This window comes from Physeter macrocephalus, chromosome 19 (genome assembly GCF_002837175.3).
Source record: "Physeter macrocephalus isolate SW-GA chromosome 19, ASM283717v5, whole genome shotgun sequence".
Lineage (NCBI taxonomy): Eukaryota > Metazoa > Chordata > Mammalia > Artiodactyla > Physeteridae > Physeter > Physeter macrocephalus.
Genome location: NC_041232.1, coordinates 1,425,024 through 1,450,023, shown reverse-complemented (window position 1 = coordinate 1,450,023; position 25,000 = coordinate 1,425,024). Strand labels below are relative to the sequence as shown.

The 25,000-nt window shown below is 59.8% G+C and overlaps 1 protein-coding gene across 1 annotated transcript; it reads right to left on the bottom strand.

Annotated features, from left to right (window-relative positions):
• Nucleotides 1–104: 104 nt before the first annotated feature.
• TXNRD2 (thioredoxin reductase 2) lies at nt 105–23,441 on the bottom strand. Its single transcript, XM_028480640.2, has 12 exons — nt 23,389–23,441; nt 22,936–23,077; nt 22,404–22,478; nt 21,782–21,860; nt 21,278–21,340; nt 18,868–18,938; nt 13,294–13,313; nt 12,519–12,610; nt 10,723–10,897; nt 2,964–3,100; nt 603–698; nt 105–368 (listed from the first exon to the last, which is right to left on the bottom strand). The coding sequence occupies exons 2-12, from the start codon at nt 23,016–23,018 to the stop codon at nt 105–107; spliced, it is 1,155 nt and encodes a 384-aa protein (XP_028336441.2). The 5' UTR covers nt 23,019–23,077; nt 23,389–23,441.
• Nucleotides 23,442–25,000: the final 1,559 nt, after the last annotated feature.

Genomic DNA, 25,000 nt, shown 5'->3' with positions numbered 1-25,000 from the left:
CAGGAGGAGCCTTTCAGGTCAAGGCAGACGTGCACCCCGCTGAGGTGGGCCGCAGCCCAAAGGTCCCCTCATTCCCGGGGCTGCCTGCCAGCACCGCCAGCCCATCACAGCCATCGTTCTGGGCCCCACGCCCCGCCCTGCCAAGCTGCAGGCCCCGGGAAGCAGGACGCCAACACTCCCGCTTGCCGCGGGCCTCTGTGGGGGGCGGCCATGACGGGGTGGAGGGCCACACAGGCCTGTGTCCTGGCAGCCCCCTCCCCAGGGCCCTGACTCACCTCCACACGCTCCTCTCCATGGCGAGCCACGGCCTCCTCCTCTGACAGCCCCACACAGCCATACTCCAGCGGTGTGAAGACCGTCGTGGGAACCTGGAGGGTGGACCGGGATAAGGCACCAGAGTGAAGACCTCACTGGGGTACGCCCGTCCAGGCTAGTCCCTGGAGGGGCGACCCCCTCTCTTGTTCCCGGGCTGCACCTCACACACAGGCACACAGGCACACGCACACATGCACATGCTCACACACACAGACACACGTGCACCCCCAGAACGAGCTGCAGCTCCCGCAGGCTGGAAGTGGCGTCTGAAGAGGAGGGGCACTCACGTTGTCATAGTCCATCAGGTCTGAGGACCGACTGCAGAGCCGCTGGGCTAAAAGCCTCCCGGCCATGATAGCCGTGGGCGTCAGCTCTGGCCGCCCCTGGAAGGTGGGAGCACGGAGTTACTTCAGCTTGACCCTCAGTGGGGGTACCGCCTTCCCAGTGGGGCGTCTCCCCCAGACGCATTTTGCCTCTGCTTGTTCCCACACGCTCCCCTCTGTCCTGCTCGGGGGAGACACCTGTGGTCACGGCCCCTTCCCTGGAAAAGGGGGTGAGCCACTAACGAGCCCGGCCACACCGGCCACACCGCCCGTACCCACTTGTGACTTCTCTCAGAACCCCTTCTTCATGTCAGTGCCTTTGCAGAGCTGCCCCCACAACAAAGCTCAAAAGGGACCCAGCCACCATCTACCCGTTCGCACTGACAGATTCTGGCTAAGACGGGCCCTGGGAGCAGCAGTGGGCTCCCACATGCAGCTTGTCCGGCACGTCAAGCCCATTACCGAGCCCAGATCGGACACCGTTCCATGGAGGCCTCTGCCCCAGGGTGTGTCCTGCCGGGGAGCGGGGGGTGGCACAGCCCCCGTGTCCCCACACGCATCGGCCTGGGGCTGGCTGCCAATCACCCCTGCAGCAGCAGGAAATGCAGATGTTGTTTGACATTCCAGAAATGAATGGAGATCGGCAGTGATAAAGTGCGTAGGCAGCCCGTGCATTCCACCGACCTGACTAAGGGGGACACAGCCCACACGGCACACGAGGTCTCCCTGAACCACGGCCTCCCCTCGCCAGACCCCTGGGGGTTAACGCTTCTTGCTGCTCAGAGTGACCTTTCTGAGGGAGCAGGCTGAGTGTTTTAAGACACAGCACTGCCCAGCTAAGTGGCCAGGTCCCCAGGGCAGCGAGCAAGCGTGAAGTCTGGTCCACACCAATGGGTCGACTAGGTGGCCAGATGACCCAGTGCGGGGAGCGGCTGGAGCTCTGACGCACCCAGCGGGCTGTCCCCATGGTCACGACACAGGGGTCTGTTTCCCACGCAGCATCTCACGAGCCTGGGTTCATGGGGGGGCTCGAGGCTCAAGCGGCAGCCAACTGGCTCCCATCTGAGCACTGGCCATGGCAGAGGCGGCCCCTCTGGTACAATGGGGACACCGGGGCCAGGCTGTAGTGCAGGACAGACTGTCTCCAGATGAGCAGGCTGGCCCTTCGGGAAGAAAGGGAGGCCCAGCCGTGCATGGCCTCCCCGCCCCGCCCGTCTCCACGTGTGTGCCAGGCTCTCTGGAAGCCCCCCACCTATCGTAAGCTGCAGCAGAGGCTGGGGAGGCTGAGGGAGGGGCGGTCCCACAGCATCGATGACGACTGCCATCTTTCTGACCCCCACACTGAGCATCTCCTGACACCTGAAATAGCTCATTTGCTCGTCATCTGTGACTGTGATAGAACATCACCTCCACGAGGGCTGGGACCTCTGTCTGTTCCTGCAGTGACCCCAGAACCCAGAAAAGTGCCTGGTGCTCAGTGTGTGAAGAAAGAACGTAAACTAACACCACTGTGGGTTTCACAGCACCCCCAAACTCATGTCCCCCCAGAACCTCAGACCGTGCCCTCCTGGGAAGTTGGGGTCTTTGCAGGGGTAATTAAAGTGAAGATTGACGTGAGGTCAGCCTGGATTCAGGCGGCCCTAAACCCAGGGGCAGGCAGGCCCCAGAGGAGATGCTTGTGAAGACACCCGGGGCCTCAGAAGCTGGACCTGGCGAGGAGGGTCCTCCCCAGAGGAGGAAGCGCAGCCCTGACGCCTTGACCTCAGATTTTGGGCCTCCAGAGCAGGAGGGAACAAATTCTGCTGTTCTGACCACCCAGTTCCTGGCGCTTTGTGGCGGCACCATGGAGAGGCCTGCTAGGTCTGGGGGCCCAGCCTATGATTGGGACCCTGCCCTGGCTGCCCTCCTCGGGACGCGATGCACGCGTGCAGGATAGGCCGACTGATCCTGAGGCACTGGGGCCCATAGCTGAGCAGCCCCCGGTGTTGCTGGGCCCGTAAGGGGGGCCACTGACCGATGCCTCCCAAGTCGGGCTCATGGGGGTGCTGACTGCCCAAGGTCAGAGGTAAACCGAGGCCAGGAGGTCGAGGCCGCTCCGTGGTATGCAAACAGACACCATCCCTCAGAGCTGACCCGTGAGGAGCTTCACGGCAGGATCTGCGGATGGTGCCCCCTTGTCTGCCCGCCCGTCCACAGAGAGGAGGAGCATGGAGGTGGGGGTGATGCCAAGTCCTCCTGGGGCTCAGCACAGAGCCCGTGTGAGCCACAAGGCGGGGGTACAGGGTCGGGGGATGGGGTGGGGGGAGGCAGCAGTGCAGGCCGTACCTCCGCCACGTCTCCGATGGCATAGATGTGGGGGACGGAGGTGGCTTCCTGGGCGTCAACCAGGATCTTCTGAGTGTTGGGGTTGGTACGCACACCAGCCTTCTCCAAATTCAGACCTCTGGTTTCTGGAACTCGGCCTGAAGGACACAAAGAGCAAGGCTGGGAGGTTTTCATTAGTGGTTCTGACCGAGATTCCTTGTTTTATTTAAAACCCTTCTCGGAATGTCCACTTAGAATTGGTAAGACATCAAGCACCAACAGCGCCAAGGGCCTCAAACACACGCTCACACATGTATGTACGTACACACATACGTGTATACACGTGCACACACAAACACCTGCATAGAGACTCAATGAAAGGATGGAGCAGGAATGGGGAGGAAATGGGGTGGATGGAGAGTCAGCAACAAGACCCTCCTAAACGCATTCTATGATACAGACCCTCCTAAACACATCCTCTGATACAATTTTGTTTCTTTATATCATATACACAGTTTATACGTATACATATTCAAAAAGTAAAATTAAACGTGGAAAAAAAATCCCTATAACCCGTAAACAACCTAAAACAAAGGGGCCTATTGTAACAGAACACGTGGAAAGACAACTCGGGAGACCCTGAGAACCCACGTTGGAACTGTACCTCCGAGGGTCACGTCCCCACAAGTGAAGATACTAACAGGTCCTACATGTCACTCAAAGAGGATGATTCAAACTTGGTAACATCAACTTTGAATTGGAAATTCATGATTTTTTAAAAAATACAAGGCTTCTGGCTCTGACCACAGAAAGGGTGTAGAAGCAGCAGCAACGAAGGGTGATGTGCCCCCAGCCCCAGACTGTGATCCCTAAGCGCCCCCTGCCGCCGCTGAAGGGGCCGGACTCCAAGGGGCCAGGTACCCCAGGCCACATGGTAGAGTGATGGACGGGAAGGATCAGCACGGCCGCAGGCTCAGCCCGACAGGACCTTGCAGCCTCTGAAGGCATCAGCCCAAGGGGAAGTCGGAAACAGGACCCAGGCCTCACAGACACTGGGGTCCCATCCCCTGTGTGCATTTCCCGGCAGGGGTGTCTCAGGGTCCTCACGTGGCCCCCCGGGCTGGCCTCCGCCCCCACCAAGACACCCCTCCTGCAGCTTGTGCGAGGCAGGACGGCGCTCCACGTGGGTTTACCTCTCTCTGCCACCAGGCTGTGGCCTCGTGTCCCCACATCTGGCAGCGGCCGTTCCCCCGGCACCCGTGGCGCGCGAGCTGACCCAAAGGAGGCAGACAGTGTGCACGACCTCGCCCCCCCCACTCCCCGGGCAGCCCCAGCTCCGAGACCTCCAGGGCCTGCACTACACACCCACCCATGCTTGCAGGCAGTCAGCGCACGAACCCTACTCTTGGGGGAGAGGCCAGGAGGGGCAGTGCCAGGCACTGCCGGCTCCGTGTGCTCACAGCCTGGGCCCCGTCACAGCTGAGCTGCCTCACCACCCTTTCTCTCCCGGTTCAGATGATGCGGCCTCGTCGAGCCAGGGCGGCAAGGGCCGCTCTTCCTGCCCGACCCCAGGGGGGCAGCGGGTGGCCCCCATCACCGTGGCTGGGGGATCCCGACGGCAGGACGCATGGCTTCAAAGACACAGTTCCCACAGCTTCCACGGCTCAGGCCCCAGAGGTCAGGCGGCGGCTGGTGGAGCCCAGGGACGGGAGCCTTAAGTCTCCAGCTGCTCTCCTGGCGGGAAGTCAAAACACAGGCTCAGCTAAGCCTGCTTCTTGAGCCGATGGCTCCGGCCTCTGCATTCAGCTCGGCCCCAGGAATTGGGGGCTGAGGGCTAGCGCCCTTCGCCATCAGATTGGACACAGGCAGTGCAAGGCCAGGAGGGCCCCACCTTCTGACAGCACCAGTACTGGCCCTATGGTCCTGATGGAGACCCATGAGTGCAGAGTGGGACCTGCCACCTGCCCAGCATCCTGCCAAGGCGCCTAGGGACCCAGTGGGCACCTGGGAGGGGACTGGACTGTGATCCCAGAGAGGAAGGAGCTGGCCCCACAGGCAGGACTGGAGGGCATGGGCTTAGTGGGTGACAGTCCCTTATGCAGGGGCTCATAGCTCAGTCCTCAGGTTCCTCCCCAGGCCCCAGGGCCCTGCGCCTCCCGGTGACACTCTGGGCTGGAGCTGGAGAGTCTGAGGGCAAAGCCGGCAGCACTTGGACCAGCTGCTCTGACGCCGGCCACGCTGTCCCGGGTTCTCCCCTGCACCCCTGCCTGGCTGGTCACAGGAGGTCAAGAGTGCTTCCTCCTGCGCCTGTGGTAACCATGGTAACTACACACCTTGCAGATGCCAGCAAACCATATCCCAGATCCCGAAGGAAATAAAGATAAATTTGAAAGTAGTAACAGGAGACAGTAACATATGCTGGAGTTAGGTGGCCTCTGCAGTCTATTTTGAAGCCAGGATTTTTTAGGACGTTCTGCGTACGTGAACTTGGAAAGTATGTGGGATGTGTGAGCCAGGCCACTGGTAAAAAGAATGGATGGTTGATGGGGGCTGGGGGGCAGTACAGTGAAGAACAGGCCGCATGCAGCAGGCACTCCACTGACGCTTCCAGAATGAACAGTGAAGGAAGGGAAGGGCTGGAGCAGGCAAAGCCCCAGGGGCAGCCGCGGGCACTTCAGGGCTTGGAAGCTGGGCCTGGCGGGTGAGGCCTGGGGTGGGCAAGCCCTCGACAGGGGTCACACAAGCAGGGACAGGCCCACACCCTCTGCCGCGCTGCCCCCTCATGCTCAGAGCAGGGGGTCATGCCTTCCCTTTCAGCTCAGGCCCAGAGCCCCAGAGGAAGGTGGAGAATGGGTGTGGGGTCCGGGGGGGTACCCAGTGGCTGGTCACTCGGGCGCCAGCTCAGGCCCAGGCTGGGCTTACATGGCAACGGTCACGTCGTCCTCCGACCGCCTCCCTCGCACCTTGTGTGTAGGTAGTGCTCCTCCCATGATTGGTGGAGGCCCGTCCCGGTCACCCTGCAGGTCACGGTCACACACTGCCTTGTCCGGCACGTGGGCTGCCTGCTCCTCGCCCTGCATGGGTTGGTGGGCCCCCAGGATGAGGATGGCATCCTTAGGGGGGCTTCGGGGCGCAAGCAAGGCTGCCCCCTCCTCAGTGGCAGTGGGCTCTGCTCATTTGCAGGGCGGTGGAGGGGGGACTGTGAGGACTGAATTTGCGCTTCTTTGACTACTAGTAAAATTCGGTGTTTTTTTGGCCACACGTTAAATTAGCTGTGTCTCCTCTTGAGAATGTCCGATCCTGCCCTTTTCATTCATTTATACACATCCTCGTGATTCTCTTGCCTTGTAAGAGTTTCTTCCTTAAAACCCGCGTGACTCGCTGCCGTGCTTACTACAAATGACGAGAGCACTAGAACTCCACGTACGAGCAGACACCCGGGCCTCCTTGGAGGCGATGTCCACACACCCTGCCCTTGGAGCTGCCCCTCGCCTGCTGGCTGGAGTCCCTTGGGGGGACTGTGTGAGCCCCGGTGCCTCGAAGCTGGGATGGCCCTCCCTCCCAGCGCCGACTGCCCAGGACACCCAGGGCAGCGTGGCGCCCGAGAGCACTTGGTGCGGCCGGGCCAGTCCAGCCTCCTCTGGTTGCACTGGGAGAACCACCAGCTGGTCATGGCTACCTGTTCTGCAGCACACGGGGACGCAGACAACCAGACACACGTCCTCTCACGTGCCCCTTGCCTCCCGTTACAGGAAGACGGGCGTTCCCTCCAATTTCACGCCTCCTTGGAGCACACTTCCCAAAGAGCAGGGGGATCGTGTAACGAGGGAAGATTTAAGTGCCGGCAGGAGTGTGAAAGGTGAGCACGGGCTGTGGTCAGACAGACCGCAGAAAGGGTGCACAGGCAGCCCGGGCAAAGTGCCGGGAGGCAGGGACCCACCCTGGGCGACCCTCCCAGGGGGCACAGCCAGGCCACGGTGGGGTCCCCACCTAAGAGAACACAGCTACACAGGGGTCTCCCGCAGCCACAGCAAGACGTGGTCCCAGGGAACAGGCCTGGTAGCCTTGGCCCGAGGCTGGCCCAGCCAGGCTGCATCTGCACTCAGACTACCAGCTCCCCCCCCAACCTCCAAGAGGCGGCCCTGGACGGAGAAGGGGCCCCGGCTGCAGTCATCCTGGGCACCTCGGGCCCCCATCACTGTGCCCTCGGGCCCGAGGGCTTCAGTGTGGTCGTTGGGTGCAGTTGGGAAGCTGGCCTCCAGTCCTGAGCCAGGTCTCACGAGCTCCCTTTCCCCACGTTTGAGGCTCAAACGTGACGCAGGTAAACGGCAATGGCTTTTTGCTAAGACAAAGCCTGAAGAAGAGGAGATGGCTTCAGGGGCTGACTACCCCTGCCTTGTCTCGAGGCAGGCACTCTGGACCCTGTAACAGCGGCCACCTGGGTGGGCTCTTCCAACTTGGGCAGGGCTCCTGTGGCCCAGGGATGGACGTGCCAGAGCCTTCATCCTTCCCTGGAGGCTGGAGATGCTGAGGGGCTCGGGACGGTTTCAGCTCCTGGTTTTTCCGAGGCCATGGTGCTCCAGCCATTCTTTAAAACAAGAGGAAGCTACACGGAAGCTGAGGGTTCCTGCTCGGAGGTGTCCACTCAGGGCCAGCCAGTCCTGCTCCTGCCCCCCCACCCCCCTCGCCACAGCCAGGCTCCAGGCCACAAGTGGTTAACTGTGCGGGTGAACACGAGCCTGCGGCAGGCGGGCTGACTGTCTTCACTCAGCACCGTAATCGGCACATCTGCAGACAGGAAATCCTCCTCCTGCGAGTTCCCAGCCTGTTATCTAAGACACCTGGTGTGGGTGGGTGATTCACAGACAAACAATGAGCCGGCCCCCTGCACAGCAATTAACTGCTTTAGCCGCTAATGTGTTTAATCCACCACGTGGAGATCAAGGCTGCACCGAGGAAGAGGCTGGCAGACTGCAGGGCCCACGTCCCATCCCTGCATCTGCGAGCCTCGTCGGCTGTGGCCAAGGCCGTCCACGTGGACCGTCCACAGGGCACGAGGCGCATCTTTCCCTTTTCATTTTTAACACATCAAGTCCAGCCGGTGTGGATGCAGCACTGGCGTCTGGGCAGACCTACGGTCTGCGAGCTCTCTGCCTCCTCAGCCGTGCCGCCCAGGTCGTTGTATTTTGACCTCCAGGAGCACCCTTTGTTGCAAGTAGAAATAACGCTTGGTTCAAGGCTTACCTGGTAAATGGGCGGAGAACATTCCCGGTTGTTAAACTGGGAAATGGTTCCTGAATGTTTACAAAACCCGGCGGGAGCAGTGGCCCCGCCAGCACTTGCCCGTGCAGACCCAGGAGGCATGCCAGGAACCCGCCACCGCAGCGCCGCCACGGAAAGCAAGGTCAGAGGCCAAGGACTGTGAAAAGCTTCCACCCCCAGCATCAATCACGCCCGGCAGACTGTCTGGGGGATGCTCTTTTTGAAAATACAGAAAACAAAACCAGTTGGGGAGGGCTCCCGGGGCCTTGCCTGCCGCCCACCAGGGTCGTCTGGACGCTGGGAGGACCCCGAGGCTTTCCGAGGGCCTGGCCCCTCGCCCTCTGGCTGCCGCCAGCAGCGTGGGCTCAGCTGATGGCATCTGGGTGCAGGCCCGCGCCTCAGTACAAAGGCGTCGGGGACCAAGCGGGAGGATGGGGCGCGAGTGGGAGGGGGAACCAGCCACCTCGCCAGTTAGAACGGATTTTAAATTAATAACCATCAGTTTCAGTTTCTGGGTCTGAGTAGCGTTCATCAAAATAAACCTACGTAACATTTACTTTTACAATTTGGTCGAGAACATCTCCTCTGGTAATTTAGCGGATCTTGGTCAAGAGGCAGTAAGTTCACTCCGGGGCATTTCAGATCTTTGCCTTGTTCCTCAGAAGTGAATCGCTGACTCCTCCGGAGTTTATTTCATTTTCTGATTTCCCACTACTCTGAGCATCTCAGCTTCTCAGAAGTACACTGCTGCCTGGGCCCACTTCAGGGGACGCGGGGGTCTGGGCAGCCGGGGTGGACAAACGCTGGGGGACAGGCCCTCTGAGGGCTCGGCACACTCGCCGAGTGCTGTGGAGCGGGACGACAAGTCTGATGGCCACACGGACTCAGAGCCCAGGCCCAGACGGGGGACGAGTGACCGGGCTCAGCACGAAGAGACCCACGGGCTGGAAACACGGGAGGACGAAGACACTGACCGTCCCTACGTTTAAAATGCAAGTTGACAGATCAGGAAAAAGGGTCCCAAGCCCACGGGCCGCAGGCACCAAGGCAGGTGGGTGTCCGGCAGGTGAGCCCACACGCCCTCGGGAGCAGGACCTGCAGCCCCTCTGTGGGGAGCCCCTCGCGGCGCCTGCACTCTCTGCTCCACCCTCAAAGCCCATTCCTCTCTGGGCTGACCGTCCCGGCCCTGGCAGGGGCCCCCCACATCCACTCTCCCCTTCTCCGTTGGGGGCAGCCGGGTGCAGGGAGGGCCCAGCCTGGGAGGGAGTGTGCCCGACAAGGTCACCAACAAGCCGTTTCTGTGTGGCCACGCTTGCTTGGCCTTCACCCTCACAAATAGGTGGACCCATACTCTTGGGGAACTGGAGGCAGGGTGGCGGCCAGCCCACCCCTGCCGGGAAAGGCCCGGGGCCTCTGCCCTATCACTAGACACTGCCTTTGCAAATCTGCAAAGTGTGATTTCTGGCAAGGCCGGGAGGACACCCACTCCCAACACGAGATGACCCACAGAGCTGAAGGCGGCCAGGGGGACGCGTCAGAAGCAACGAGAAGCTGGCTAGAAGCTACACGTCTCCATTACGTTCGCATCTCCATTACGTTCACGTATTAACAGCAGCTGGCTTCTGCGTGCCACTGTCCACAGCAGCATTTTCCAAGACACCCAGAAGACAGAAGCAAACCAAGTGTCCACCGGCAAATGCCCGGATGAGCCTAGTGTGCCATATGTAGTACTGCCCACCTTCACCGGTTACGACATGGACGACCTCCAGGACACGATGCCAGTGAAGTAAGTCAGACACAAAAGGGGAAACACTGTAGGGTCCCACTCACTTGAGGGACCTGGTTATCAGAGTCACAGAGACAGAAAGTAGGAGGGTGGGGGCCAGGAGCTGGGAGGGGGTGGGGGGTTATCTGATGGGGACAGACTTTCCATTTGGGATGATGAAAAGTTCTGGAGATGGAGGGTGGTGTGTGAATGTACTTAATGTCACTGAACTGAGCACTTAAAAATGGTTAAAATAGTAAATCTTATATTACTCACACATTAAAACAGTTAAAAAAGGTAAAAACTCCATTATCGTGTGTATGTTATAAACAGCTATCTTGAAGCTACGGTGGAAAACAAGTCTAATTTACTAAAAAAGCACATCTACGCCAAGGTTTAAAGTTGGTAGGAAATGTACGCGAGGCCTCGATAAACCACCCGTAGGACTAACTAGTCTCCCTGACGAAAACCCAGCTGCCTGCGACCCACCATCCACAGCTCTTCCTTGGTTTTCATTTCCAGAATGAGGAGCGCTGGGGAAGAAAGACCAGGAGAGCACAGTGTGCTCGGACGGAGGAGGAGCGAGGCTGGTCAGGGCCGCCCCATGGCCTTTATCCAGCCCCCACCCCAGAGCCAGCAGGGTGACGAGTGCCAGGAGTGGCGAGAAGGGGGCCAAGATGCCCAATGGAGGGGAAGGCGGCACGCCTTGTCCCCCAAGTGCGCGCAGGAGCACGGGGTCCTGAGCATCCTTACCTACGGCCCACAGGACGGTGTCAAAGGTGCCTGTGTCCTTCTTGTCGGAGGCGAGGTCCACCCAGGTGACCTGGAGCCGCCCGTCTGAGAGCTTCTCCACCCTCAAGGGGGTGCAGCCCCTCAGGATTCGGGTGCCGTGAACCGCCATGTGCTCTGTGACCAAGGAAGCCATTTGCTGCAAAGCACAAGAGGACACGCCTTGAGGACCGGGCAGCAGTGGGAGTGTCACTGCTGAGGCCTGTGGAGAGGACCTGGGCCTACAGCCTGAAAAGGCCCGGGGCCCCAGGGGAGCCTGTCCAAAGGAAGAGGTCAGGGCCCCACGCCTTCTTCCAGGATGCCTCACACAGGCCGCCCCGCTCCGAGTGCCCTGCTTTCCACGGAGCTGAGGGCCGAGCTGGGAGAGCCTCTGGCGCCCCAACCCCCTCCAAATCTGAGGACCCAAGCCCCTCGGTTAGGGTGCATGTGACCTCTGGACTCTCTTTAGATGTTAGTTAACTGAGTCTTCACTGAAATGGCAGAGACTCACCCCTTCTCCCGGGCTCTGCCTGCCTGGCCCCCCCCAGGTGGGGTCAGCAGCGGGGTAGCTGGGAGTGGAGGTGGGCACCTCCGCTTCCCACCAAGAACTGCTAGGGGAGGTGGCACGGCATGAGGAGACGCTGCAGGCGGTTCCTCCCTCTCAGCCCAGGCAGCTGTGCCCCCAGGGCCACGGTGGGGGCTCGAACAAGCCATCAGGAGAAAATAAAGTCACTGTTTAACTCCCCTGACTCAGGGGCCACCCCAGCATGAGGAGCCTTCTCTGTCCCCCAGGAACAGGTGGGCAGGCCACAAGGCCTCACCTGGACGGAGCCTGCTCTCCCCCCGCTCCCCCGACTCCAGCCTGGTGACCCCACCGTCTCCGTGTGCCAACCACATGCAGATTCTCCCTCTCCTGCTACCATGACCACCAGCCAACCAGGCTCTCCAGCTCAGCCTCATCGGCCCCCTTCTCCATGTCCCTGCGGGCCTCTGCCTCTCAGGCTCCAACTCCGCCTGCGTCCAGCATGAGGCTCGAGGCCTTCCCTGGACGTGTGTCCCCGTGGCAGGTGCTCGGGCGTGTGCACTCAGTGTGCACTGACCGAGGGGTGCATTGCCCCAGAGCGGTGTAATGGACAGTGCCCATCTCTGCAGGGCACCGGGAGCCTGGTGTCTTGACAATGACAACCGAGACCTGGATTTTATAGTGACATCTCCTCGGAGGGTTTTTGGTTGGAAAAAAACTCCATGCGCTCATTACGTGGGCACGTCCACCATCAGGGAGAGAGTCTGCGCCCCAGGGCCGGTGCTGCCCTGCGTGGTGGACGGGGAGGTGGTGAGGCTGCAGTGGCCTGGCTCAGCATCACGTCTTTCCAGTCCATGGTGGCCGGGCCACCATCTCCCGTGACGGTCACCCAGGGCCTCACCAGCTGCCGCCTGCTCCCTGTCCATGTTGCCCTTGGATGGTGGAGCACCTCGGACCTCAGGGGGCTCAGCGAGGAAGCCAGGACAGCACTTCTGCTCACACATGCCGGCCGCTTACTATTGGGTGACCTGACCTCATGGCCCATGAGCTGGCCAGCACGCCCACGGTGTCCCTCTGGTCCCTGCCATGCTCCCCACGTGCTGACCCTTGCTGCAATACACTGGCAGGTGTTTATTTTGCCAACAATCTCCTCATTCGACTCAAGGGCCAGTTTCTAAAGACTGAGACCTCGCTCCCAGCCCACACCTGCACCTGCCCGGGCAGGCCACAGGTGGAAGGGACACCGGCCCGGCATTACCTGGTCGAAGGCCCGGAGAGGGACACTGCGTATCATGACAGTGGCATCCAGGCCGAGCCCAGTGAGGAAGCCAGCGCACTCCAGGGCCACGTCTGCCAGAGCAGGCTAAGGAACGCTAACAGGAGCTAGGCAGCAAGACCCCCAGTGCCCCCGCCAGCAGCCCCCGTCTCCACCAGTCCCCAGCAGCCCAGAAGAGTCTCCAACACCGGCCGCAGAGACACCCTCCCCACCACCCCCATCTCTCAAACACACGTCCAGGGCAAGGTGGAGGCTCCCTTCAGCACCCACAGGCCAGGCGGGTTCTGCCTCCACGGGCCTCTGTCCAGACTCCCTGGAGGTTAACCAAGGGGCCTGTGTGGTGAAGGACAGGAGACGTGCCCAGACCTCAGTGTCTCCATCTTCCTGCAGACACGCCCTCCACCCTCCCTGGTGTTACTGCTCCCTCTTAAGGAACCGGCCTGAGTGGGGCTGCTCTCCAGGGAGGACCGTCTGCCTCACGGCTGTGTCCAGCTGCCCAGCCAGCGAGTGGCTCAAGAAGAGCCTCCAGGAAGCCCCAGCCTCAAAGGTCAACCTCAAATTGTCCCTCGAGCACAGGTCATCCGCCCTGAGTGGGCCTGTAAGTGCCTGTAAGTGCCTGGTTCCATGTGGCAGAGGGCAAGCCCCATGGGAGAGAGTGCGGTGACGGGGGTAGGCGGGCCTGGGGCCCAAGCTTCCACTCTCAGGACGGTGAACACAGCTGTCTATCTGTCTGTCACCTGCACGCAGCAAAGGATACAGCTGGCCCCAACCACCAACCTGTAAGAGAGATGGACAGAGAGAGAGAAATTGAGTCTCACACGTGGCCGCCATGATGCACGCAGCTGTCCCTGGTGGGGCTCTGAGGGGGACGGGGCCCTGCAGCCTTCATGTAGGGCGCCTGTCAGCTGACATGTCACTATTGCAGAGTCCCTGCGGCTAACTGTTCAAACAGGCTGCCCCAATGTACAAAACCCACTTCCCAGAGCTCCAGCTGTGAATGACAAACAGAGCTGCTGGTTTGGGAAATTGCCTGGTGGTGAAGGAATGAGTGGCCAGGGACAAAACAGCACGTCCTGGGGATGGGCCTGGAGGTGGGACAAACATGGACGAAGCCCAGTCAGAAGAAGCAGGAGGCTTTTCCTTCTCTCCTAAGGAAAGTTCTGCCTTGGGTTCCTCTGGACCTCCTGCAGCCAGGCTGGAAACAGAAGGGGAGGCGCCAGACGTGGGGCGGCTCCTGGAAGCCCTGTCTGTGGGCAGAACACTCTGGGACCACGGGGCCCAGGCAGACGGCCCACCCCATGCCCACCCAGCCCCACTGCACACAGGCCTGTGGCTGGGAGAGTCAGCTCCCCGAGCAAGGGCAGCCGGGGACAGGGACACAGGATGCTGGGACCCAGCAGATCCTCAGCTGCACACACCCTGCATGCATACACGTGCACGCACACACACACACACACACACACACACACACACACACACACACTTGCACACGTGTACACATGAACAGAACTGAACAGAGTGGAGACTCCCAGCCTGGGCAGCCTGTGGGTGGGCTTGTCAGATCACCCCTCAGCCTTTGAACGAGAGGAGGTGATGCAAGGATGGATAAGCAAATGTCAGCTCTGATCCCAGCAGGTACTAATGATATAATTCCATTTCAAACAGCAGCACATCTCTGGGAATACGGCTGCCGGTGCCCTGCGGGAAGCAACTGGCACAAGGCTTCCTCTCAGGAGCTGGGACAGGACTGTGCTGGCATCCTGTGCAGGGTGAGTGGGGAGAGCTCGGCGTGTGAGGCACACACACATAGGCACAATGCACATGTCTGCGCGTGGGTACACTCAACGTTACACAACCTGCCCTCCTTCAGTCTCGACGCGTATGGGCAAGGGGACAAGCCTTTCTTTAAAATATGAAACTACGCGTTATTTAAAATGCAAACAGGCTTGAGCTGCTTTGAACATCCTGCCCCAACGCAAGGACCAATGAAGAGCATCCGTGTGGAACTCACGGTGCCCTGTGCTCCCACTCAGGGTGGCCATGGCCTGGGCAACCGTGACATGCAGGTGCCGGGGAGCCCACTGTTCGCCTGCTGGGCTGTCCTGCTCGTCCGAGCCTTCCTGTCTCCGTAGAGCAGACCCTCTTGGGGGGTGGGGGTGGCTGCAGCCTGAAGCCCGCAGGCAATGCAGCAACATGGTCTCCTGATTTTGGCAAAAGTGTTTTGTTCCTGCAGCCCCCGGGCACCTCCCCAAGCCCTGCAGGGAGCAGGGTAGGGAGGCGGGGTGGGCCCCCCACTCCCACCTCCAGGTCATGGTACCCCCAGCCCCAGGCTACTGGCTCCGAGCCGCCTACAGAGGGCACATCTGGGGGACAGGCGCCAGCCAGGCCGGGCCTCAGTGGGCGTCCTTGACCAAGCATGGGCGGCTGAAACCTCACAGCGGGCAGGCGTCCACTGGCCCTGATGGTCACCTTGGGCCTCATCTTGTCTCCAAGAGGAAAGATGGTCAACAGTGTTGGTTTTCACTCCACCCTGCCCCCAATTCATCAAATAAGTATTATTCTTCGAAAAATGCAGGATTCAAGGTCTCAACCAGAGAACTCCCTTCAAATGGACTGGAGTGAGAAAACAGCAAAAATGGAGCTGGCGCCTGCGGGTGGGGTGCAGGCAGCCCTGAAGGGACGCTGCGTTTTTATTGGCAGGTTTGAAGCTGCAGATGGGCTTTGCCGGCCACCTAGGAGACCCCAGCCTGGGTGGGGCTGAGGTTGGTGCCAAGGCACAGTGCCCAGGGCAGGCCCTGCCGGCAAAGGGAGGACCTGGGGAGGCGGGGCCTCTGAGGACTGGACACACGGCCTCACACTGCAGCAGGATACCCCACGGGGGCTCCACCTGCACCCAGAGCCCCGCTCAGCTGTGTGTGTATTCGGGGAGCCCCCCTGTGTGCCCTTCGGTGCTGCAAACACTGTACTCCAAGGTGTAACTGCCGTGGGATTAGCCTGATCACAGGGCTGGATCTCTCCTTAAAGTCTGAAGGGGGAGGAAGCAGAAACAAAGCCTTCCTTCAGGCCTTGGAGCCCCAGCTTAAAGAGCTCTCCACCTGCCTCTTGAGTCTGAAGGCCCCAATCCGCTCCCTGGGGGTGCACCCACACAGCGTGGGGGCCCTGCAGCTGTCCCGCCAGCGCAGGAAATGCTGGGGCCACAGAGCTCGGGGCCCCCAGGAACAGCTGGACACAGGATGTCCAGAAAGCACCAAGACTCTCGGAGGCAAAGGCGGGTGGGGCAACCGCAGAGGCTGAGAGCCAGCTCTCCAGGCCTGAGCTGCTGGCCACCCAGCCTCATGCAGACGCCCCTGAAGGACAGTCCAGCTGCGGCCCGCACCCCATTGTGGGGAGGAAGACAGGATGCCACGGAGCCCATGGGCCCTTGGGAGCCGGCCAGTGGAGGCTCCACTGCTGCAGGCTGCTGCAGGCCGAGGCCAGGCACGCTGGGCACCCTCGGCCGTCGGCTGGCCTCCTGGCCGGGGCCAAGTGGGAAGGTCCCGCCTGGCTTCGAGAGGCCTCCAGGGCCAGGGGCAGCCCTCGGGTCCATATTCATTTCAGCTCCATTTTAAAGGCGAGTTAAAATAAACACGGGGAATATTTATAAGGCAAATAAATCTGGCAGAAACAGCCCCTCGGAGTGTGAGCAGAGGCCCCCCCGGCCCAGCCCAAGCTGATAAAATACAGAAATGCTACTGTAGACCCTCGGGCTTATTTTGACTGCGGGCAGGAATGTAAGGAGTAAACACTGACTCCCGTATCACACTGTTACAACTTGCATCCACAGCTCCGCACAAAAGCTGCGTTTCACAGAAGCATCGTACAGGGATATATCTCCAGCTTAATTTTTAAAAAAACCATTTCCTCACATAAATCATGCTCAGAACCGAACGGGTGACTGATACATTGCAAACACTTTTTTCCTTAAACAATAACATACCTAGATTCCTTCTAAACGAAAGAGCTTTTTAAAAAAAGTCTTCTAAACGTTTTTTTTTTCTGAAGAAAATAAACACTTTCCTGACCCCAATATCTGGGGCTGTCTTCCTGGCTGCGCAGGCCGCTGCCCCAGCACGTGGTCACTGGGGGCAGCTGCGCGGGGCCCCTGCGCCCGGGCCTCCTTCCGGCCTGTGCGGCCTCTCCGTGCACCAGCCTCCGGTGAGCAGCGGGCAGTGAGAGCTGCCAGACACTGGCCCCTCCTGGAGGTGGACTTGGCTCTCAGAATGTAACGGGGAAATAGCAAACAAGAGAAAATAAAACACACAGGAACTAATTTAAGAAAAGACCAGTATTCAGAAACTGCTGGCCTTCGGTGATGGGCAGAAATTACAGGGCCACATGGGCGGCCTCGGCCAGGCCAGAAGCACCGAGCAGGGAGCCAGTGTCCAGGCGGCCGCAGGTTGAAGGCCATCAGCACCACGGTCTCCACAGTCCACCTCGGAGAGGCTGGCAAAGTGCCTCAGTGACCCAGAGAAATCAATGCGCAAGAAAACAACGCAGGTCTGAAGACCATGCTGGGCACTTGTGCAGCGGTAGGGACCCCGAATCAGGGCCAGAGCAGGACTGGGCTCCGCTTGGAGGAGCTTCCAGGCTGATGGGAGGGGCTGGTGGTGGACGCATGGGACCCCGTCTCTGCCGCAGATGCGCTGCAGACACCCCAAGGCCCTGGGACCCACAGGAAATCCAGGGCTTTTGTCAAAAACCATCTTGGCGGGGAAAGGCCCTCCTGAACACGCACTAAATCTAGCAGCCATTGAGTGTAAAAGAGCCTAAGCTACACTTAAAAAAAAAGAACAAAACATTTGTATGTTACATGAGTTAAAAGGACAAGCTGAGAAAATCTGCAATTGTAAACAACACGGGATCTCAGCCCTGACAGCAAACCTGCGGAAGATAAGAAAGAGAAAAGCCAGAGAGCAGGCCCAGGAGCGAGCAGCCCCCATTTACAGCCACACACTCACACTCACAGACACACACTCACGACTCACACACTCAATTTTAAACGGTCAATAATTACACAAAAGACCACATAATAGCAAATGCAAATGAAACCAGGCCACATTTAACCTACTAGTCAGAGACAAAACAACAAATAACCCAGATACTATGGCGTAAAGAGAAAACGTGATAAATGTGACATCAAAAAAATTAACAACTATTGCCAAGTCGAAGCACCAACCACAGCCTGGGGGCCCTGTGGGAGGTGAGGCGGTGGCCGGGGCCAGGAGCCTGACTGCAGATGGAAGTGGCTGCGCTCCCTCCACCGCCCCCCCAGGGAGCAGGAGAGGCTCCCTTCCCTTCAGGCCCCATGGAAATGCCGAGGCAGCATCAGGCAGAGAGTGCAGCACAGGCACCCAGCCGGGACTGCAGTTCTCTACTGTGGACACAGCCCTGACCGCGCACACGACACCTAAGAAACATACAACAAGAAGACGGATGTGGGGGTTTTCACTGCAGCCTTTCACAACGAGGTAGCTGCGAGTGGTGGGAGGTCACACCAAGCCACCCCCATGCCAGGGGCCGTACCCAGCCCTGAACAAGGACACCTCATGAGGCTGGGATAGCAAGGACAAGCAGAGCGGCACGAGCACACGCGGAAGCTCTCACACACGTGGTCACGTGTTCACACACGTGCTCACGTGTACACATACATGCCCTCACCCATGCTGACACATGCACACTTGCACACGCCTGCCCACCCCAGGCATGCCCTCGGGCCATCGGCAGCTGGTCCCCCGCAGCCCAGCACTGTGACGGCCGAGCCTCTGTCGCCCTCTGGTGGCCTCTATGGTCCCTGCGAGCATGAGGTCTCAGTGCCCAGGCAGCAGCACCCAGACCTGGACCCCATGCCAGGAGTGGACCCGGCCCTTGGCCACGGGGGCGCCGGTCACGCTGCAGGCCTGGCTTCACAGCTGGGCTCTGGTTTCTGGCGGCCCGAGCCTTTGCTGATTTCAGGGAAGCCCAGGTGACAAACAGATGAAAATGGAGCTGGAGGGGGACCAGGGCTTTCCCCCAGGGCCCACCCATCTACCCGCCCACCCAGATGGCCCTGAGGACCCACTGGGACCTGCGGCTCCTGGGAACCCTGGTGAAAACTTGTGCCCCAGACAATAACGGCCACGCACTGTGACTCAGTCCTGGGAGAGTGTCAGCCCCAAATGGGCACAGGGCTGGGTTTTTTGCCCTTCCCTCAGGTAGGCGGGAAAGAATGCGCTACAGAGGGGCAGCGGCATGTGCTCCCTGCCTGGCCGTGTGCACAGCGGAGTGGGGCCCCTTGGGCACCCCCAGGCCTTACGTTTTTCCAGGGGACTCCTTCAGCCAGAAGATGTCATCACTCGTAATCCCGTATTCCAAAGCACCTTCGATCTATCCGGGAAAAGGGTCAATGTGAGGCCCGCATCCCCGGCTGCCCCAGGGCTCCCTCAGAGGACGCCCAGTTTGCAGACACAATTGGGCCAGAACCACCTGCCCACATGTGGCTGCACTTCCTCGGGTGCGGTCTCTGGGACAGGAGACACGGCCGCTCCCTGGAGGGCCCGGGGCAGCGGCTCCTTCCTCTCGATCTCCAGGACTCCCCCCAGATCCAGACCCAGGGCTGTGGGGAGCGAGGGGTGAAGTGGGCGGGCCGGCTCCCAGGGCGCCAGGCTGAAGGCTGGAGGCTGGATGCGACCAACCGGGGGCCCTTGAGGGACAGAATGTTGGGCCTGTGCCCGGGAGTTGTCCAGGTCACCCCATACCCTAGCAGGTGGGGGACACAGGACACGTCCTCTCTATGGCCCCTGAGAGTCAGATGTGCTGGGAGAGAGGAAACGGATTTCAAACAGTTTACGGTTCCAATTGGCAAAAAAAAATAAAGTCAGGAATTTCTTAAGTTTGCTCAAGAAGATCGAAAGGTCTGGATATCAAAGGGACTAAAACACAAGTGTTGGCAGGCACCGGGGCGGGCAGCCAAGAGCAGAGTGGCCGCTGAGCAGCTTCCCCAGGACCCGAGGCTCCCGCTTCACCCCCCCCACCCCCACCCCTCAGGCAAGCGGACAGCAGGGAGAGGCCAGGCCAGTCCCCTCGCAGGCACTCTGGCAGCCACGTGCAGGGTGGAGCTGAGCTGATCCCTGGGCCCCAGGAACTGACCATGGCCATCAGGGGCTTTGAGTGGAGCCAACGTGGGCCCAGCTGTGGGTGAGGGATCACTAATGGTCACTTGGCCCCTGCCTACGTGGCTACTGGAACAAGCGCCCTCCCCTCCTGCGGAGCCACACATCCTGCCCAGGGCCACCTGGCACAGCTGTCTGGTCCTCTCTGGAGGCTGCTCTTGCTGGGCTGACAGCGGCAGGGGCCGTGTCGCGGTCCTGAGGACTGGAGTGTGCACTTGCCTTGGCGCCCTCCCAGCTCCTGTTTCCAGTGGAAGCACAGAACTGGACGGAGGTTCAGATTTAAGACTCTGCGAGGATGCAGAACCATGCCCTTGGTCCTCCCCATCCACCTGTTTGGGCCTATGTCTGGGTCTGGGGCGGCCTTGAGCACTGGCCTCCAGGCCCCGCAGAAGCAGGTGGTGGGGGCGAAGGCAGAGCATCCCCCACCAGGCTGAGCGCTGAGGGTGGGGCGCCTTGCAAAGACGGGGAGACTTCCTGGGTCTGGTGTTTAAGCACATCTCTGCCCAGTTGCTAGCTGGCCACTGAGCAGAGACCTCAGTAGCCTCACGGGACCCAGAATAAAGAGTTTACAAAATCGGTCCAGAAAAATCACCCAACAGCCAAGCAGCAATAAACGAAATCCCAAAGTGGAGGGAGATCCTAGCTTCCAGAGTGAACATGTCATTTTATTTGAAATGATCACTTTTAGGCAAAACATCACAAGACACAAGAAGAAACCAAAAAGGATGAACCCCACGCACTGCAGGTGGGGATGTAAACGGTGAGGCTGCCCCCCGCCCCCGGGGCCTGGGACCTCCACCCCCAGGTATCTGCCCGGGAGAAGGGACAACTCGCATCCACATGGGCTCCCAGCAGCGTCACTCATAACAAAGTGGAAACAACCCAGAGGTCCACCACGCAAGCGGACAACAGAATGTCACACCCACCGCGGAACATCACTCAGCCATAAGCTGGTCAAAGAGGCCATGCATCTCATCCCACTGATGTGAAACGTCCAGAACAGGCAAATCCACAGAGACAGAGAGCAGGCTGCTGGGGCCGGGAGCGACGGCTGATGGGGCCAGGGTTTCGTTCTGGGCGGACGAAACGTTCTGAGATTCAGTAGTGGGACCGACGGGTGAATGACTCTGAATAAACTGGAACTCACTGGACTGTACCCTTTGAAAGGGTGCATTTTATGGTATGTGAGTTTCACGTCAACTAAAGAACAAGATTTGGGTTTGGGGGAGGAGGAACAAGGCTTAAGTCCCAAACGTTCCAACATTCTGAGGCTAAAAAGGAGGCATCAACAAGGGAGATAGAGGAGAAGTGATGTAGGGACAGGAAGAGGGCAGGCGGGGGCCGGCCCAGCAGCCGAGGAATGCGAGAGCCACTCTCGGGACTCAGCCAAGTGGGGATGTGGGAACCTGGCTCAGCAGAGGGCGCTCGGGAGCACGGGCAGTGGAAAATGACAGCCGTGAGCACAGGGCCACTTGGAGGAAAGGGGGGAGTGGGAGGTGCATGTCACCAGACCATGAACGGGGTGGGGGGGTGGGGGCTCCTGAGGACACTCACGTGCGTGGGGTACCTCGGCCGCCCTCCGGTGGCGATGACAATGTGGTCGGCCGAAAGCAGAGTCTGAGAAGAAACCGAGAAAGCCACAGTCACCCAGGTCACCTGCGGTCCCCACTCGAGGGCTCCTCCAGCTTCCCCATCACAGCCTCTGCCCTGCAGTGTGGACCCTGTGGCAGCAGCCCCAGGGACTGGCAGGAGAGCCTCTAAGTCCAAGCACTTCACAGTTTACACAGCATCGCACGGGGGGTAAGGTCTCCTGGAATCCCCGCAAACCCCTGCAGGGCTGCAGCTGCCCGAGCAGTGGGCAGCCTGGTGTGGTCACTTCCTCCTTCACAAAGAATTAGACTGGCCTCGGCCCCGAGGAACGTCGTATCAATCCCAGCATCGCTGATCTCCAAGGACAGCACTGAGACCGAGCAGAGATGAGGTCCACCCGCCTGGGCCACAGACTGACCCACAGACTGGCCCGTGCTGCCCCTGGGGCCCCGGGAGGCAGGCGCTCACCTCTTCCCCACCTTTTGAGACACCACAAACCATGTGTGGGTTGACAAAGCTGGCCTTGAAGTTAAAGTACTTCACTTTTCTGCAAAATAAAAATAGGATGTTCAAACATTTCCTCTGCAAATGAGGCATCACCTCAGGATTAAATAGGGAGCACTAGGCAGATGGCTACAATGTGAGCTCGGGCCACCCATGGCTCACGAGGGGCAAAAGAAGTGTGCGGACCCGCACCGGGAAGCATGGGGCGCGGCTGCTGTCTCCCCAGGGTTCCCCGGGACGTGGTGACCACAGCTGCCATGCAGGGGTGTCTTAAGGGCCCAAGCTCAGCCCCGGTGTGTGAGGACAGAGTGGCCGGGCCTCCCCCGAGGTCAGTCCTGTCACCTGGACACCCTCCACCAGGAAGGGGAGGCCCCCACATACACCCAGTTACCCTCCCCCCAAAACACCCACGGACCTCCTGCTGGTGAGGGGGGTGCCCAGCAGGGAGGGGACAGTGAGGCGGGGAGAGCAGGCACCGCGAGGGGCGAGGGTGGCCGGGCTTTCTAACCCGGGTCTCACGCCTCCTCCTCCTGGGGAGTCCTCACGTGCCCCAGGACCCGCCCAGAGCCTAGCGCGGCGTCAGTACCTGTCCTGCAGCTGGACTCGGTGCCCCCAGTTCAGGGACTTCACGTGGTTCTGAATGGCTTCTGCCATTTTCCCCCTGTTGACACAAAGCATGATGCTTAAAGCCACCACACAAGTGTCAGCTTCGGGTCCCGCCACAGATTATTAGAGGCTAACAGCCCTTAACAGAAATGCCCAGAGGCAGAGGGGTTTCTCAAGGTGGTAAAGGTGACGTCTGTCCCCACGGCTGCCGCCCCCGGGCCAGGTTTGGGGCTTCAGACCGAGGGGCTCCGAGCGGACCACATGCCACCCGCCAGGCCTGAAGCACTGCAGCCTTTGGGCCGAGCATCCTTCCAGGGGTGTCCTGGGCACCATGGTGCAAGTGGCAGCGTCCCAGGCTCCACCCAGGGGATGTGCAGCCCCCACTGTGGAGATCACCAAAAACGTCTCTAGACTTTGCCCACTGCTGGGGGCTCAGAGGTGCCCCCAGGTGAGAATCGCGCCTGCAGCTCCTGCGAGGCTGATGGGATCGGCTGTCCCCCACGCGCCCTCACCAGTTGTGCGGGGGCTGGGCCACCTTCCAGCCATAGTGGGGGGCGTCGTGGATCATGCCCCCTAGCAGTGCCGCCTGGTGCATCAGCTTCTTGGGGATGCAGCCGACGTTCACACAGGTGCCGCCAAGGCCCCACCGGGTGCCTGGGGAGGTGGGAAGAGCACACAGACAGGGTTCAGGTGAGCCAGGCCAGCCCTGCTCTACAGCTGTTTCCAATTCCTTTTAGTTGCTTTAACTCCAACGTGGCCCAGGTGAACCTGCCGTGTGGACGCGCCGGCTGCGGTTGCATTCAGACTTGGTTTAAATGAGGATGAGGAACCTACAGTGATGGCAGCTTCCCCGAGAAGTAGGACGACGTCCGGAGACTGGGCAGCAGTCCAGGGCTCAGCCACCCTCTGTATGTGACCCCCCCCACCTTCCCCAGGACACGCGGCTCCCGGCAGGGGCTGCCTACCTCGGGGGGAAGGCTCCACGTAGTCCACCACGGCCACCTTCTTCCCCAGCTGAGCGGCTGGAAGGACCAGAGAAGCAGGCAGGTGAGTACAACCAGGGACTGATTCAGGGTCGGGGACCCCAGGAGCCCATGAGGCCCAGAGGAGGCTGGGGAAGGACCAGGCCAGCAGCTGCCCACGAGCTATGCAGCCGGGTCTCCCACTGCCTCTGCCCCCAGCTATGCTGCCCCCAGATGGGCACCCCGACCTCTTCCTGACCGCAGGCTCTGCACCACCCACCACAGCAGTGCTGGGACGCGCCCCCCCCCGCCCCCCACCTAGTTGCAGGCCCAGCACAGGCCCAGGGCCCACCCCAAGCACACTCCCTGGAGGCACCACAGGGAGGCCCCCGGCTCACTCCCCAGGCCCTCCCTCACTCCTCTCTTCCCCAGACACCATGTGGGGTGGCCCTCGGTCTGCCCTGGTCAGAGCCCCCACGTGGACGTTTGCTGCCTCCTCTCAGGGTGAGGAAATGGAAACTCGGAGGTCAAATGGCAGGTCCAGGTCAGCCAGGCCCCAAGACCAGTGCTCCAAACTGCACCCTTGCCTGGAGCCCCCAGCTGTCAGCAGGCTCCCTCAGCCACAAACCCCAGGTTCTGAGGCCAGGACTAATCACGGGCTTCCCGCTGGCTTACCTGTGGCACTACATCAGCCAGCCCTGGTCCCTGGCCATGACGGCCCCAAGGGCATGCCCCACTTGTATGTCACGAGCCCACGAGTGTTTGAAACACTACAGAACATGCTTGATTCATGGCTACCAGCTAACAAGATTAGAACCAAATTTTAGAAGTCTTTATTAACAAAACCATTTCATTCAACTGAATCAAGATGGGATCCCAGTGCTTGATTTAAAGTCTCCAGCCAAGGGGACACCTCAGATATACCAACGCCCGGCTCCCAGGTCTGATCAGGATGGAGCAACAGGGACCAGAGTTAGCCTCCTGCTCAAAATAACCAAAAATCCTGACAAAATATGCGAAATAATGGTTTCAAGAAACTGAATAAACGAAAACAAAGGCCAGCGATCTCTGAGAGACAGGAAAGGGACGAGGTGAGCCCCGCGACCAGAGACTCTGCAGGACACAGCACAGAGGGGGCCCAGGCAGGTCCAGCAGGCTCCCGGGCTGAGAGTTCCTGGGACAGAGGACAGAGAGGAGAGAGAGGGGAAAGAACCTAAGGCCAGGACAGTGCTGCTCCCAGAAGCCAGCCTGGAGAAACGTTAACTCCTGGAGCACTGGGTGAGCATTAGGAAGGTCATGGCTCAGCAGTTGAGAATAATTAGACCTAGACTGGGCACAGAGCCAGAGTGCCTAACAAATCTTAAGCAGAAGACTCAAAAAGATCAAACTGTCTGTAGCTACATCCCAGAACATGCTCAGAAATATTTCTAGGAATATAAAAATATCCAGAAACCAGCAAGGTAAAGTCCAAAGTGTCTGGCACTCAAACAAAAATTACCAGGCATGCAAAGAAGCAGGAAAATACAGCCCTTAAAGGGAAAAATAGTCAATGGAAACTGACCAAGAACTGACACCAACGTCAGAATTAGTGGAAGAAAAAGTAAAACAGGTGTTT